The sequence below is a fragment of the Drosophila navojoa genome, chromosome 4 (assembly GCF_054131105.1).
Source record: "Drosophila navojoa isolate 15081-1374.11 chromosome 4, UAZ_NAV_1.0, whole genome shotgun sequence".
In the NCBI taxonomy this organism is placed as follows: domain Eukaryota; kingdom Metazoa; phylum Arthropoda; class Insecta; order Diptera; family Drosophilidae; genus Drosophila; species Drosophila navojoa.
Window position 1 is genome coordinate 23,784,384 of NC_142892.1, and position 15,131 is coordinate 23,799,514.

General features: G+C 39.3%; 1 protein-coding gene across 1 annotated transcript in view; it reads right to left on the reverse strand.

Annotated features, from left to right (window-relative positions):
* Positions 1–15,131, reverse strand: part of ko (Stork-head domain-containing protein knockout) — a 64,285-nt gene that overhangs the window by 19,494 nt on the left and 29,660 nt on the right. The window contains exon 2 of the mRNA XM_018101670.3: positions 12,279–13,292. Within this exon, the coding sequence (XP_017957159.1) occupies positions 12,279–12,413 (135 nt within the window). The 5' untranslated portion in view covers positions 12,414–13,292. The remainder of the gene's footprint in view (positions 1–12,278; positions 13,293–15,131) is intronic.

Genomic DNA, 15,131 nt, shown 5'->3' on the forward strand with positions numbered 1-15,131 from the left:
AGGCCTGAAGGCGTAGCAGTCGCTGCAGCTGATGGCATCCCAAAATGTTTATGTCTTTGTCGTGTTTCATTTTCGCTTTGAAATGCTCAGTTTTGGTGTTTTGGGCTTTCGGAAGTAATGCGAAACTTTTAATAATCGAATTAAAAGTGCACGCCGCTGGCGTCTGCTATGAAAGTCTTTAAACCTTAACTTAAAGTTGACTTTGGCGTTTTCTCATCACCTTTTGGTGGTGGTGCTGCTGCTGGTGCTGGTGCTGCGGCTGCCGTTTGATGGCGCTTTCATTGGACTTTTACTTGATGCCAAGCTATGGAAAACCAAGCAACTAATACTCCCACCAAAAAAAACAAAAAACACAACAACAACAAAGATCAGTAAAAACTTTGAGTCCGCGACGTGCGGTGGCTGTAAAAAGACAAAACTATCACCAGACTGCAGCTCCGAGATGAGTTTACTCGACGAGTCGAGTCAAGTCGAGTGCTTCGGTGGAGGTGGTGGTGCGGCAGGCGGCTCATGTGCAGCTGAATCTTTCACTGTGTGTATGCCGCTGTTGAAGATAATAACAATCTGCAAACAAATGTGCATCGCAGTGGGACAGACGGACAGGCGCTGCCGAGATTTGAGGACGGCCGCATATAGAGTTATAATGAAGTATAATAATCCTTGACCTTACCGCCAACAACAATAAACTGGCGGCAAGCACTTATAACTGAAATAATAGCAAAGGCACACGAAAGACAAAAATAATAAAGATAAAGGCCACAAAACGTTTTCTTTCTCTATGGTATAGTCGATTCCAGTGATTAGAGATTGCTTGTTTCTTTATTTTTACAGGCAGTGGAAATAATTAACGGAACCTGGGGAATCATAAAAGAAAAGATTATAACCATCCTCCTGACCTGATCTTGACTTGAAATAAATCAAATATCCCACCAAACTTGCCTTTATCTAATTCTCAACTTGTTACTCCCCCTCGGCATATTATTTTAGATGGCAAGAGATCTGTTTTTATTATATCAGATTAAAGTAATTTAACAAAAATCAAAATTAGATATAGCGTTCCTAATAACTAACATTAATGAATACTTGATCATTTTACAGAAAACAGAAGTCAAGAACTGACACTACTTAAAGCTGGTCACATTCTTACTTTTAGCTTCGCATAATTATCTTTCTAAGCGCAAAGAATACAGACAATACTAAAGTAGCTGGGAACTCCTATTATTTAAATAAGCCTCTCCTACATAACATATGAGTATTAATTTGAGAAAAAAAAAAAAAAAAACAATTTAGAATCATACACAAACTAAGTGTTTTGCCGGGGGATTCAGTAACCCTATCTGATCAATAAATAAGTATGTTAACTATTCGCTACACTTTACACTAACATCATTAGTTTTCTGAGTACATACACACATACATACATATGTATGTATATGTATCTGAGAACTATCATTATTCATGTGACTAATGCGATTTTGTAAGTTTCTCAGCAATTTCTATTTGTCTTGCCTCGTGCTCATTCACACAATTAAAGAACGCGTCCCATCCCACGAGCTGCGAGTCTCTGTTCTATCTGAGGGCTTCATCTCTTTGGTTCGTCTGGTCATTTCATGCCGTGGTCAATGACTGTCGTTGTGTTGCGGATTGTGCTCGGTGCTCAGTGACCGGGTCGAGGTTCTGCTTAGTCCATAAGACTAAGCACTTGTCGGAAGCGGCTGCTTGCATAAATATGCGAGCACAATTCCAATCAATGCGGCGAGGCAGCTGATAAGCGCACAAATTGCATAGTCCAGAGGGGCGCAACGCCCACTGCAGATTGAACAACCCTTGGCCGGGGAAGGGCCGGCAGCTGAGGCAGGGGTGAAGTGGGCGGCGTCTTTACAGATTCCCCGCAATTTGCACTGCACTTAAACTGCCAACTCGATTTGGTAAGCCGGCCGTATGCCTTGGGCACTGACTGTGGTCGACCCGGAGGGTTGGGACCGACTGCTGGGTGCCGTTGGGTTCATTGACCAGAGATATCCACAAAATCTAGTCTTGGCCTGCACATGCGATTTGTTTTATTAGTTTTTGCCGAGGGCTTAAGCAATGTTTATATTGCCAAAACAAATTGCAATGGCAGCTGCTGGCACAAGTCTTTGCTGGGACTGGCACACATAAAAAGCGTGCATTTATATACATATATATATATATATATATATATGTATATCTGTATATATTTGTATAGGTGATATTTGGCAATCCTTTGGCTCCGATGACCAGCAATTAATAACAAATATCATCTAGACCCTGCCCAACTGCAAGCCCAACTGAAGTCAATTCAATTCGCATTGATTTTGACTCAGCTCTTTAAGCTGCAGCTTACTTCGTGATCCTACCCTCTTGGCAGCGAGCCCCACTTGCCTATCTGCTGGCCTGTCAGTTCTTTGCAAACTTTCCGAATTGCAAAACTTCTGGCAAATAAATCTGCGCCATTCAATGAAACTAAAAAACAATGTACAAAAATATCAGCTGCTGAAAATCAGCGCTTCAATTTAAAACCGAAGCGTGAAAAGTCTATTAGGTTGACGCGACGTTCGAAAAACTGTGGGAACAATGAAGTCTGCTCCAGTCTGCTCCATCCGCAGCCAGCTCCAATTCCAGTCAGACATCCACTCCGCCGCCTGCCGTCCGCCTTGACAGACTTGCCCCATGAGCTGTTGGAGCTGCCACCGCGTTGCACCTGTTTACTTGGGTTCTTTCGCTACTTTTAAGTTTGATTTGCTTCCTAGTCTCTGCAGCTGTGTTGACTGCCCTTGTTATACCCTATCCAAGAATGGGAATGTGAACTGATCTAATATAATAAATATGGAAAAGTGAATGTACTCAGAAGTAATTCGAGTTTATTTTTGTAAAAGATTAAATGTAATAGAATCCTACAATATTACAAAGAATAATGCATAATAATATATAAATATATCTAATTTAAGATATATTCTATATCCTATATATCTGGCAGGTAATATACCAAGAAACTTGAACTGAAATTATTTACAAATATTAACTGAGCTGTTCAGTTGGCCCAAATTTATGATATTTGATAGACGGCATAAGGCAGTGAAGGTATCAAATAGTAAACTATTCTCAACTAAATATACTTGTTGTTGCTTTTGTTAGTCGGCTGTTGTTGGTGCCTTTTGTATTTTGGCGTTGATGCGCAGCTGGCACTTGCTGAAATGTCTGGCCGGATTGGCTGCGGGCAATGTCATTCATAGCAGTTGGTTAAATAGCTGCTGCATACAATACAGTAAATGGATCTATGTACATGTATGTATATGTATGTATCTGTAGCTATGCATTCGTAGCTATGTGTCGGGCACTTAGCACGCAATTTCTCTCAGCATGCTCTTCGCCGCGCTGGCTGTCATTCAATCAATCTGGCAATCATGCAATGCATTGCAGGGCATTCAATATGAGTAGCAACACTCATTTTCCACATTATATACATTGCGCCCGTCCAAACTTTTCCTGGTCTGCCTCCCATTTTCGGTTGTCAACATTTAATGGGAATAGTTGAGACTCGCTGTCAGAAATTCTAATTGGAATGTAATGCTAAAGCACACACACATAGTGTATATAAATCTATATACATATGTGTTTGTATGCACTAATGCAAAGGCGATAATCAAGCTAAACTTAATCCAACTAGCAATTCAGCTATTGAGTCTTAATTAAAGCGCCAGCATTCGTCATGTGTGATATCTTGAAAATATCAATTAAATGACTCAATTTGCGGCAAATGAGAAAATTCGCTGGATGTACTTTAGATTGCGGCCTTCATAGTTGAATGAGTACAAGTATTGTTATTACTAGTGCTATTACTATTGAGCTGCCAGTGTTTAGCTAACTTGTCGACCTAATTGGGATATTAATTTATGCCAGGCTCCGGGTTGATATATTAGATAAGTAGAATGTAGCTATATATTTAATGATGAGTTGTTGCCCGCAAGGTTATTTCATAGTTGAACATAGAGAAAGCGACAGTAAGCCGTTTGTATATATGTATATATACATATATACACATCTAATGTAAACACTTTATACGAAAGTAATCAAGTTTATGGCAGCAAGTCTTTTCGAATCTGAGCTTTAAATAGAACTGAAAACTGAGGCACTAAAAAGTCAAAGTCGCTACAACAACAACAACAACTACTACGGAAAACAAGCTTGAGAACAGGTAGAGCCACCGGCTGTTCGCTAAGTCGTCAAGTTTCGAACTCTAAGCCAAAGGCCTGAATGTCAACCGAGGCAAATTAACTAATTTGCGTTATTTACGCAAACTGTAGAGATGAGATAAATGCTATTTAAAACAAGTAAGAAAGCTCTAGTCGAGACAGCTCGACTACGAGATCCCCTGAACCCTACAAGCAACTGATATTTCAATAATAATTAGCAAACACACACACGCATACAAACAAACACACGCACACTCACGCATACAAACAAACACACGCATATACACACACTCACATATACAGGCGATTGCGCTTGGGTTGCGCTGCAGTGGCAATATAATGACAACTTATTTGTTGAATAATTTAATTTCTAGACGTACGCTCGTAATGAAACTTTCAGAACGTAATCATAATGTTAAAATGTATGTGTATACCGAATCACAAGTCTCTAGTATTTGATATACGACTTTTACAAAGATGAGGGGGAGGGGGTGGATTTAGGGGTGGGGGGTAAATTTTAACAAAAACCGAAATTGTATAAAATATATCTTTATATACATTTTAAATTTGGAGACTCTAGCTTGAAAGATGTAGGAGATATAATTTTTTAAGTGATCTTCGATAAGGTTTTTTATCGATAAAAAAGTATCGGAATGAGTTATCGTTTTTTAGTGATAAACTCGATAAGCGCGTGATATGTACGGACATTTAAAAAAAAAGTTTAAGTCTCTAGCTCTTATATCTTCTGAGATCGACGCGTTCATACATACGGACGGACGGACGGACGGACAGACAGACGGACAGGGCTATATCGACTCAGCTCATCGTGCTGATCAAGAATATATATACTTTGTGGGGTCTGCCACGCCTCCTTCTGCCTGTTACATACTTTTAACAAAACCATTATACCCTGATTTCCCATTTTCAATGGGTTCAGGGTATAATTAAGTTAGAGTTAAACTTTATAATAGAGTCACTCTTAAATTTGACATAATATATACATGTATGTATATATATACACTCTCTCTTTTAATATTTTAAGACGAATTGAAGATTCATTCACCAATATTAAGAATTTGTTCCCTTATAATAAACCCATTTTCTGAGTCAAAATCTCTAAGCATCCAACACCAACCGATTGACTCAAAGAGGAAAATAAATTTGGAGTTTCAAATAAAAATAATAAATGTTTCTATGAGAAAATCTGTGCCCACCTTAAATTTTGTCAGATCTAAATCAAATGTATTGCTATATATAAAAATTCCATTATATGTATAAAAGTTTAGACTAGACTTAATCGCAACCCCAATTAAAATTGTTGTTATAATTGAAATTATCACAGTTTTTGTTTACATCATATATGTAACTATCTGAAAGCTTGAAATGTAGTTATCAAATTAAAGCTTCCTTATGGCCAAAGTCTTAGAGGATATTTAACAAATAGCTTGAACTGGGTAAATAGTTTAATTAACTTTTGCCATACTGCGAGGGCACAGCGGAAAATATTTTGTCTAATATCCGTTGCCAAACGGCTCGCAGACACAACAACTGCAGCTAAACAACTCTCAATATACATATATAGATAAATATACATATATATACATACATGTATATATGTATATTGCACATGTCTGCGATTTGTGCCGGGTGCCGAATGCCGAATGCCGAGTGCAGAGCACCGAGAGTCGACTGCCGTGGGGCGCAATTCTTGTCGCCGGCGTGACTTGAACTCAAGCAGTTGCCACTTGGCCGGCGGACATTGGACACTCCACAAAGCACACACAGCACACACCACACACACAAGCTGTGGACGTAATCCAAGACGACCTTGTTGACGTCGTCGTCGTCGTCGTCGTCGCCGTCTTTGGGGTTCATCAGTTGGCTTGCATAATCCACAATTAGAAAATGTGCGCGGCCCACACACACGATTGGCGCAGCTCTCGTTTGTCGGCGATGATTTGTTTGTTTTCCAATCAAATTAGGCTCTTAACGCAATTGCAAATGAAATCGAAATTAAGATCAATCGTGGCCATAAAGCGCTTGCCAACGCTAACCAATTAAAGGCATTCAACTCTAACTCGAGTTGGGTGACAATAAATAAATTTACGTTTAAGAGTTGCGCCATCGCTAAAAATTTCATTTAACTCAATCAGCGCTCTAAGAGGGGAGCTCCATTCATTACCCAGAGGCAGAGGCACAGCCAGAGAGAATAAGTGAGAGATAGAGATGGGGGCTTGAGGGAGGAGAACAATCAAAGCCTATAACAATTCGAGTTGCCGCGTGCCGATAAATCAATTTGCTTGGCTCGCTTCGTCTTTGCTTTATTTTCATTTTGATTGCACATGAAATTGTATTTGATCAGCTTCAGGCCGGAAAGTTGGTTCGACCTGGAGTCATCGGAGCCGAGGGGCGGCAACGCTTCGAAGTGGTTTTATTAACAAGCTATCTCTGTGAGTCTCTGCTGGTGAATGGTGGCGCGTTGGCCACAGACCAGATCAGGATCGCAACTGGAACTGAAACAGCAACACTCTATGCTCGGATTCGAGCTGACGGCTTCTAGCTGAATCGCCGTTTTATTTCACTTTTCAATTATTTGTATTCCCATTAACATTTTCATTGCCAAATTTCATGCTGTGGCATTGGGTGAGTCGTGCTGCTATATATATCTCCTGATTCTATGACGCAATTTTGCATTCTCTCGCCGGACCGTAAAAGTCAAACTATCATAAAACATATTAAATCAAATACAAATAAAAATCCCATGGAATACGAAACAAGTTGCTTAAGTTCAAGTCATTCGCGTGTTGCAAACATTAAGAAAAATTGTATAAGCCGAATGCGTTGACGTCTCGCAAATGGTTCAGAGATCATTCAGGTTGCTCGCAGAGCACCGCCTCCATAGATTGCAAGTTGCCTTTGCAAAAGCTGCGCTCAATACATTTTGCTCATAAAAAAGTCAATTAGCTGTCTCTATAAAAACATCATCCTGCTCTATTCTAGTATCTCATAAAGCATGGATCTTATTTCGACAGGGAGTGGCTCCTTTAAACAAAAAATTCATATATGTTTTATTATAGTTAAATATATGCTATACATTCACTTAAAAAAATAATCTTAAAATCGGTTCAATAATTCAAATATTTACGTCAGTTTCATAAAACAAAAATCGATAGAAAACTTGGATATCTTATTATATGCATATAAAATATTAACTGTTCAATAAGTAAGACATCGACGTAAGTTTCACAAAGTTGTTGGAAATTTCGATTGGTGAAATTAGAGTTATTTATCATAGGAACACTAATTTGTTGTCTATGGCTGTCATAAAAAACTATTTATTTAAAAGGCGTGTAAGTCAAGTTTATCCATTGGTAGAGTCATCTTTAATGAGCTTTCAATGGATTGCCCAAGCGCGTAAATTTCGTCACACATATTGCGCATATTTTCTCATCATTCTCTGACCGGAAGCAAACTTTTTCAAATTTAAATTAAAAATACGCATACAGTCAAGAGTGAGTGACCCTGGAAAACGCCCTTAGCATACAACTATATGTAGACAATTATAGATATTTATGTCTAAGTATATCTACGCAACATTGACTTCTGTCTTGGACTTGGTCCCTCTTCATATATAACTCCCTCTCCACTGAGGCCCAGCCCAACACAATTCACACTTGATTGCACTTGCCCACAATATGAGACTACATTAAAAATCGAGCCAAGAACATTGTCATGAGTGTTTCAGTAGAGCAGTTTACTGTGCGCATGGCTCGTGAACTCAGATTGAACTACTTCCTGCTCTCTCACATAATTTTCAATAAATTTGATGCATTTCTTTGGACTTGCCCCAATTCGGCCTTGTTTATGGTTTGGCCCCAAATATTAACAACGTTTCTGGCCGCTTCCGATTCATATTCAGGGCACGCTTCTTGCTGCTCTTATCTCGACAGACGACGAAATACATGAGAGACCATACAAAACGGTGCAGAGGCACGTATTATTAATTAGCACACATGCCCACTGCGACGACGAAGCCCGTTTCACATGTGAATGTGTGTGTGTGTGCTTCCTTCCCTGTGCATGTGTGTGTGCAACGTATGGAAATGTAAATGAAAACGGCAACAGAAAACTCAAGGGAATCACTTATGCGACAATGTTTTGGCATGCAAAATTCAAAGAAACTAAATATATCGTATGTAAAGTAAAGTAAAGTTAAGCAAGCCGAAAGAAAAAGATAAGTTGGCGGCTGTCTCTTTGAAGTGTCTCTGTTGTCCAACTCACGACCATTTATTAGTCACTTAACTGTCAATTTCACAACACTTGAAAGAACTATAATAAGCAATCAAAAAAACAACGGCAATATATTCGGCAAGATGAAGATAAAACAAGTAAGAAAGCTCTAGTCGAGACTGCTCGACTACGAGATCCCCTGAACCCTACAGCCAACTGATATTTCAATAATAATTAGCACACACACACACACACACACACACACACACACGCATACAAACAAACACACGCACACACATACATATACAAACAAACACACGCACACACACATACGCGCACATATACAGGCGATTGCGCTTGGGTTGCGCTGCAGTGTTGGCAATATTATGAGAACTTATTTGTTGAATAATTTAATTTCTAGACGTACGATCGTAATGAAACTTTCAAAACGTAATCATGATGTTTAAATGTATGTGTATACCGAAGCACAAGTCTCTAGTATTTGATATACGACTTTTACAAAGATGAGGGTGAGGGGGTGGATTTAGGGGTGGGGGGTAAATTTTAACAAAAACCGAAATTGTATAAAATTCATCTTAGTATGCATTTTAAATTTGGAGACTCTAGCTTAAAAGATGTAGGAGATATAATTTTTAAACTGATCTTCGATAAGGTTTTTTATCGATAAAAAAGTATCGGAATGAGTTATCGTTTTTTAGTGATAAACTCGATATCCGCGTGATAATTACGGACATTTTAAAAAAAAGTTGAAGTCTCTAGCTCTTATATCTTCTGAAATCGACGCGTTCATACGGACGGACGGACGGACGGACGGACGGACGGACGGACGGACGGACGGACGGACGGACAGACAGACGGACAGGGCTAAATCAACTCAGCTCTTCGCCCTGATCAAGAATATATATACATTGTGGGGTCTGCCACGCCTCCTTCTGCCTGTTACATACTTTTAACAAAACCATTATACCCTGATTTCCCATTTTCAATGGGTTCAGGGTATAAAAATAATTATCGAAATATGCGAATGCTTTAAGTTGGCTAATGTCTTTAAGTTGGCTAATTGTTGTGCTTTAACTAATATGCATATGCATATAAAAATTATTTATAGCAATTATCAAATCTATTTATAAACATCGAAAACAATTTTTATTTGACGTAATTCCCTGGAAGCTCCCAAAATTAGCTAAAAAGTGCTGCTAGAGTTTTTAGCCAATTAAGGCCAGATGATTAGATGACTTGGCTGCTTCTATGTTTGCCGCGTCCATCTCTATTACTCATAGTTATATCAGCGATTTACCATGTAACTTGGAAGCTGGTTTTCTTAAACGTAAAATAGAACTATATGATGTCGTCTTGAAATACAAACATTAAAATAAGCAATATAAGAAAGAAGACCAAGATATATTCTACCGAATGAAAAGCTACATCAAGTGTGCATATCTTTATTATTCCATTATACACTGAACCCATTAAAAGTGGGATATCAGGGTATAATGATAAACTATATATATTCTAGGACAGGGCGACGAGCTAAGTTTATTTAATCCTGTCTATCTGTTCGTATGTTTCATTTTGTTGTCGATTAAAAACATTATCGAGAATCAGTAATAAATGTATATCTCCCACATCTTTACAGCTAGGGTCGTTTACTTTTTGTGTTGATTTTTATATTTATAGAATTCAGATTTTTGTTGAAATTTACCTCAACCCCTATAGACGTTGTAATAATATAATACGCTCAAAATGAAACATTGTTGGCAATATTTGTCGGCTTACTTATGCCAACTGAAAATATATATTGTATGTACATTTAATTTTAAAAACAAAAATTAGCTAATTAAGCATAACGTTTACTATAAGCACAAATCCAAGAAATGTCAACGCATATGACATTTTATTGCTCATAGGATCGTCTGGGCACTGACAAGTTGGGCAGCACAGACTGTCCGATGCTCGTTCACTGACCAAGACTAAACTAATTTGTCACAGATCCAAAAGAATCAAATGGAATGGATAGATCATTTTTTGTCTACTTTTCATGGGGTAAATTATCTATTCAGCTTGTAAAGCTGCAGCAAATGAACTTTGAGGGATACAATTTTAATCTATTTACTCGTCGTGGTCATATAAGAGAATATTAATTATAAACTGCCAGATATAGATAAAGGTAGATAGATACGGATAAACACAGATACGGATATTACACAAAGTCAATATACTCTAACACTGAGTGTGATTATAAAATAAAATAATAATGTAAAATGAAATAATAATAAATAATAATATACTCTCTAAGGCGTCTGCTACCTGAATGTGTACGATTAGCTAGCATTACACATAAATAATGCAATTTGTGGTAAGTGCGGTCTAATAATAGATTCAACTTAAGTTGCAATTTGCTTAGTGTTATATATTTTGATTATTATTGTTGGGTTCATTTGAAATGCTTCATAAATTAGCGCTTCAAACTTGAACTTGACAATGACGTAATGCAGCAATCAAGTTGCAATAAACAATGAAAAGAACGACATAACAATAAAAACTCAGCCACCAAAAACTGAATAAAATTCTGTCGGAACAACTGGCTAAAATAAAACAACAACAACAACAACAACGACAAAATAGAATGAAATACAAACGAATTCAAAAACTAATTTCAAATTCAAATTCATAGCCAACGCTGTGGAAAATTGTCGGAAGCCGAAGCCGAACGAAAAATTCACAATTTCGATTGCTGTTAGTGGTGCGACTCGTAATGAACTTCATGAATATGAAGCCCTGTGATTTATTTGCCATTGCGCTTATCTGCTGCAAGTTGCCAGTTGCAAGTTGCAAGATGCAATTTATAAGCTGCCTTTTTTATGGAGCATGAGCTACATAAAAAGGGACCAACTGGCTGCCAACTTCTTTCAGAGTCATCAATAAAAGTCGAAGATTATAAAAACAGGACACGAGCTGTGACTACTGGGGCTACTATATATATACATCTGCATAAATATATATCTACACTAAATATCAAAGTTCCAGCAAGCTGCGGTCGTTGTTGTTCTTCTTGTTGCACGTTGCACGTTGCACGTTTTAGTTGTTGTTTTTGCAGATTGTCTAGTCAGAATGACGCCAACAGATTTGCCGTAATTTTAAGTGTAAACTGCCAACTGGCAAATGGAAAAGGAAAAAGGCAAAACCTGTGCCCCATCGTTCCGAGTCATTTGTCGTCATGGGAAGTGCGCACAATGCATAAAAAAGAAAAAACAACGCACAGAGCGACCTTGAACCGAAGCTCGAATACAAAACATATTCAGCAACAAATCGCCTAAAGTCGTTTAACCGATTTCTACAGTGACTATTTTTAGGATGTAATCGGATTTAAGTCTTTATGTTTATCTTATGCATATTCCTTTATAGCTTTATAAGCAACAGTCAACAAAAGTCATTGAAGCCTTTAAAGTTGAACTCTCTCTCGCTCTCACTCTGCCTCTCTTTCTCTCGCTCTGTTAATGTTCACTATCTGCTACAGCGATCTTCATACGCATTTCTGCGGGCTCTAACCATTTGGGAAATTTAAGCGAAAACTTGCGAATCTCTTTGTGAATCACTCGTTCGGTTTACAAGCCAGGCCTCCCCATCTCTCATTCTCGAACATCCTCACGCACTTTGGGCCACTGAAGCGCCGTCTGAGCAGCGAACACTGACCACTGGACAGCGGACAGTGGTTTCGCCTGTGGAGCAGGCAACCAGTTGTGTCCAGAAACCAGTTCGCGATTCACAGCTAGCTAGTGGCAGTTCTTCTGTGGCAACATTCGTTCAACTCACCTGAAATATCATATATCCCGAGTCGTACATCCAAAAGTCCTCGGGCGTGTGGCCCGGCTTGCTCAGCTGGATGGCCAGGCAGCGCTGCAGTATGAGGCGACAGCGCTGCGGACCACCGGGCGACTTGGTGCCCATTGCGTTGCGATTGCGATTTTTTGTCTAAAAATAACACGAGACGCGCCGAAACGCCGGAGACTGGAGGCCAGAGACCGGAGAGTGAAGTTCAAGATGAAGCTTATTCGTGGGACGGTTAAATTCGCTTCTTGTTGCCGTTATTGTAGTTGTTGTTGTTGTTGTTTGATTTTTAATTCTTGTTGTTTTCTTTTCGTATTCAACTTTTCTTATTTTGTGCGTTCCAAGCTTCACTTTTAATGGTCAACGAAAAACAAAAGAAAAGAACTTAGGGAAGAAGCAAGAATGAAACTCGTATTAAACTGTCGGGCGATTGGTTGTTTGGTTACTTTTGTTGTTGTTGTTGTTACATTTTTGTTTTCGCACACTTTTGTTTTCGACTTTGTTGCTCTTTGCTTTATGGCTTTTACTGTGACTCGCATGAACCTTTGTGCTGAAGCGACGACACAACAAATAAACGCAACGACGAGGCGCACGCGCACCAACTAACGAAAGCAACGAACGCAAAGGCAAACGAGACGCAGCTGAGAAACGACGAGCACAGCGCGAGAGGGAACCGTTCGTACCCAGCGACAGAAACCAACTGAGCGCCAATTGCTCTGCTGCTGCTGGTGCTGCTGCTGCCTCTGCTGTTGCTGCTGCTGCTGTTGCTGTTACTTCTCACGATGGCTGTTGCCTCTGCTGCGGCTGCTGTTGTTGCTGCTGTTGCTGCTGTTGCTGCTGTTGTCGCACAACACGAGCGCCAACGAACTGACAGCGACGCGAGCTGCTTCGGCTGCGCAAGTGGCGTTTGCATTGGCGGTTCGCTTGTTTTTTCGCACACATTTGGAGAGTCTCGACTTTGAAGTTTTGCCTGCCCGATTGGAGACTTTTTGCTGCTTGCTGAAATGACAACCACAATCAAAACGAGAAGCGGCATTAAAACCTTGATTATAAAATCAATTAGGCGAACTAAAAATTATATATGTATGTATATTTCTATGAAAGAGTATTACAAATAATCACAAGTGCGACGTCTTGGCATCCACAATTGCTCCTAATATTATTGTTATTAGCATCATCATCATTAGCAATAAACCTTAACGGTACGCCACAAAATTTTGGCAACTGTTTTGCCATAAAAGATTTCTGAACTCTCCCAGCAACGGTTGCTGCCCATTTCCTGTCGAGATTATACCGGATATACTAATGACTACAAATGGATTAATGAAAAGCAAAACCTGAAACATGGATTTCAGCTGTTTTTAGGGCATACAGTACATGATATACATATGTACATACAATATAAATGTTATAATGTTTAGAAGAATATTATAATGATCTTACAGATATAAAGAAATTCAATTTGCATGCTAGGAAATGCCAGACGCAGATTGCCTTTAATTGCGCATACGCCATGTACGACGAATGTCAATCAGCGATTGCCTTTTTCCTTAATTTATGTAAAAGCTGTCATAGACGAACGAAACACAATCCAAAATGGCACAGAAAAACAGTGCGTCAGCATTAGAAATTTACATAGACAATTATCAGATCTCGAGCTCGGGAGATTTTACACGATTATTCGATTCGTGTCGCGCTGCCAGCAGTTGGTTTATCTCTGGCATTTGTCGCACATTCATCTTCCGAATTCGGTCAATGCGCGCGCCAGGGACATAAAACGACACGCAGCGGAAAAGAGAAGCGAAATAACAAAGCGAAGAGAAAGAGAAGAGTGCTACGAATGTAAACGGAGCTGGCAGAGACAGAGTGAGAGAGAGTAATGCCCTCGCACTCTCCACACTCTACTCTGGCTGTGCAGTTGTAATGGGCAAAGTCAAAGTCGCCAGCCAATTAAATGCTGATGATCTCATCGCCCACGTTTCGATTCTGAGCGCGCTGGCATTTTGGCCAGATCAAGTGTCGTAGTTGTGCGGTGTGAGTCGATGTTGGCCAAAGCCGATCTGTACCCCGACCCTTTACGCATTTTCCTTTTACTATTTATTTATTATACTTTTATTTGTCGACCCATTAAGAGGCGGCTTTTGTTAGAAAACACGTTTCTCCAAAGACACCCAGCCAATCCAAACTGAACCAAGCTAACCCAGCTAACAGCCAAACCGCCAAGCAACCAGCCACATTCCATGAGAAAGAGAATTCGCCAGCTGTGCCGAGCGGTCTGTGAATATTTTGGCTTTCTGGCTTTTGTTTATCTGTTTCTGTTTGTCTTACACATCACAAACGTTATAAATGGGGGAAACCAGACGAAAAAAGGTGCTAAAAAATCTACATCGATTATTACTATCAATAATAAGCTGTCCAACACTGCGATTTGCATATATACTGTATATCTATGAGATATGCTTGTGTGTAAGTAAACATTTATTTGTTGTCCGTCGACTTGGATTTCCAGTGCCCCGGGCTTGACTTATGCTCAGGTCGCTGAGTCAGTAATTAAATTTGCACATGACTTCGAGTTGCGCTTGAATTTGAATACGGATTCGAGGTTTGAGAGTTTTCAACTTCAGCAATTGAGAAAATCAAGCGAACAATGTCCTTTACTGACCTTCGAGGTGCTAAAAATAAATGCCTACTAAATTTTTGAGATGATGGCACTATGAGTTAGCAGTTCAAGTTCTGTCCGAACCATGAGATCATTCAAATATATTATGCAGTAGCCAACTCCACTTTATGGCCTTGCTAATTTGCCCAAGCCGATAGAAAACTTTCTAATGAATTAGT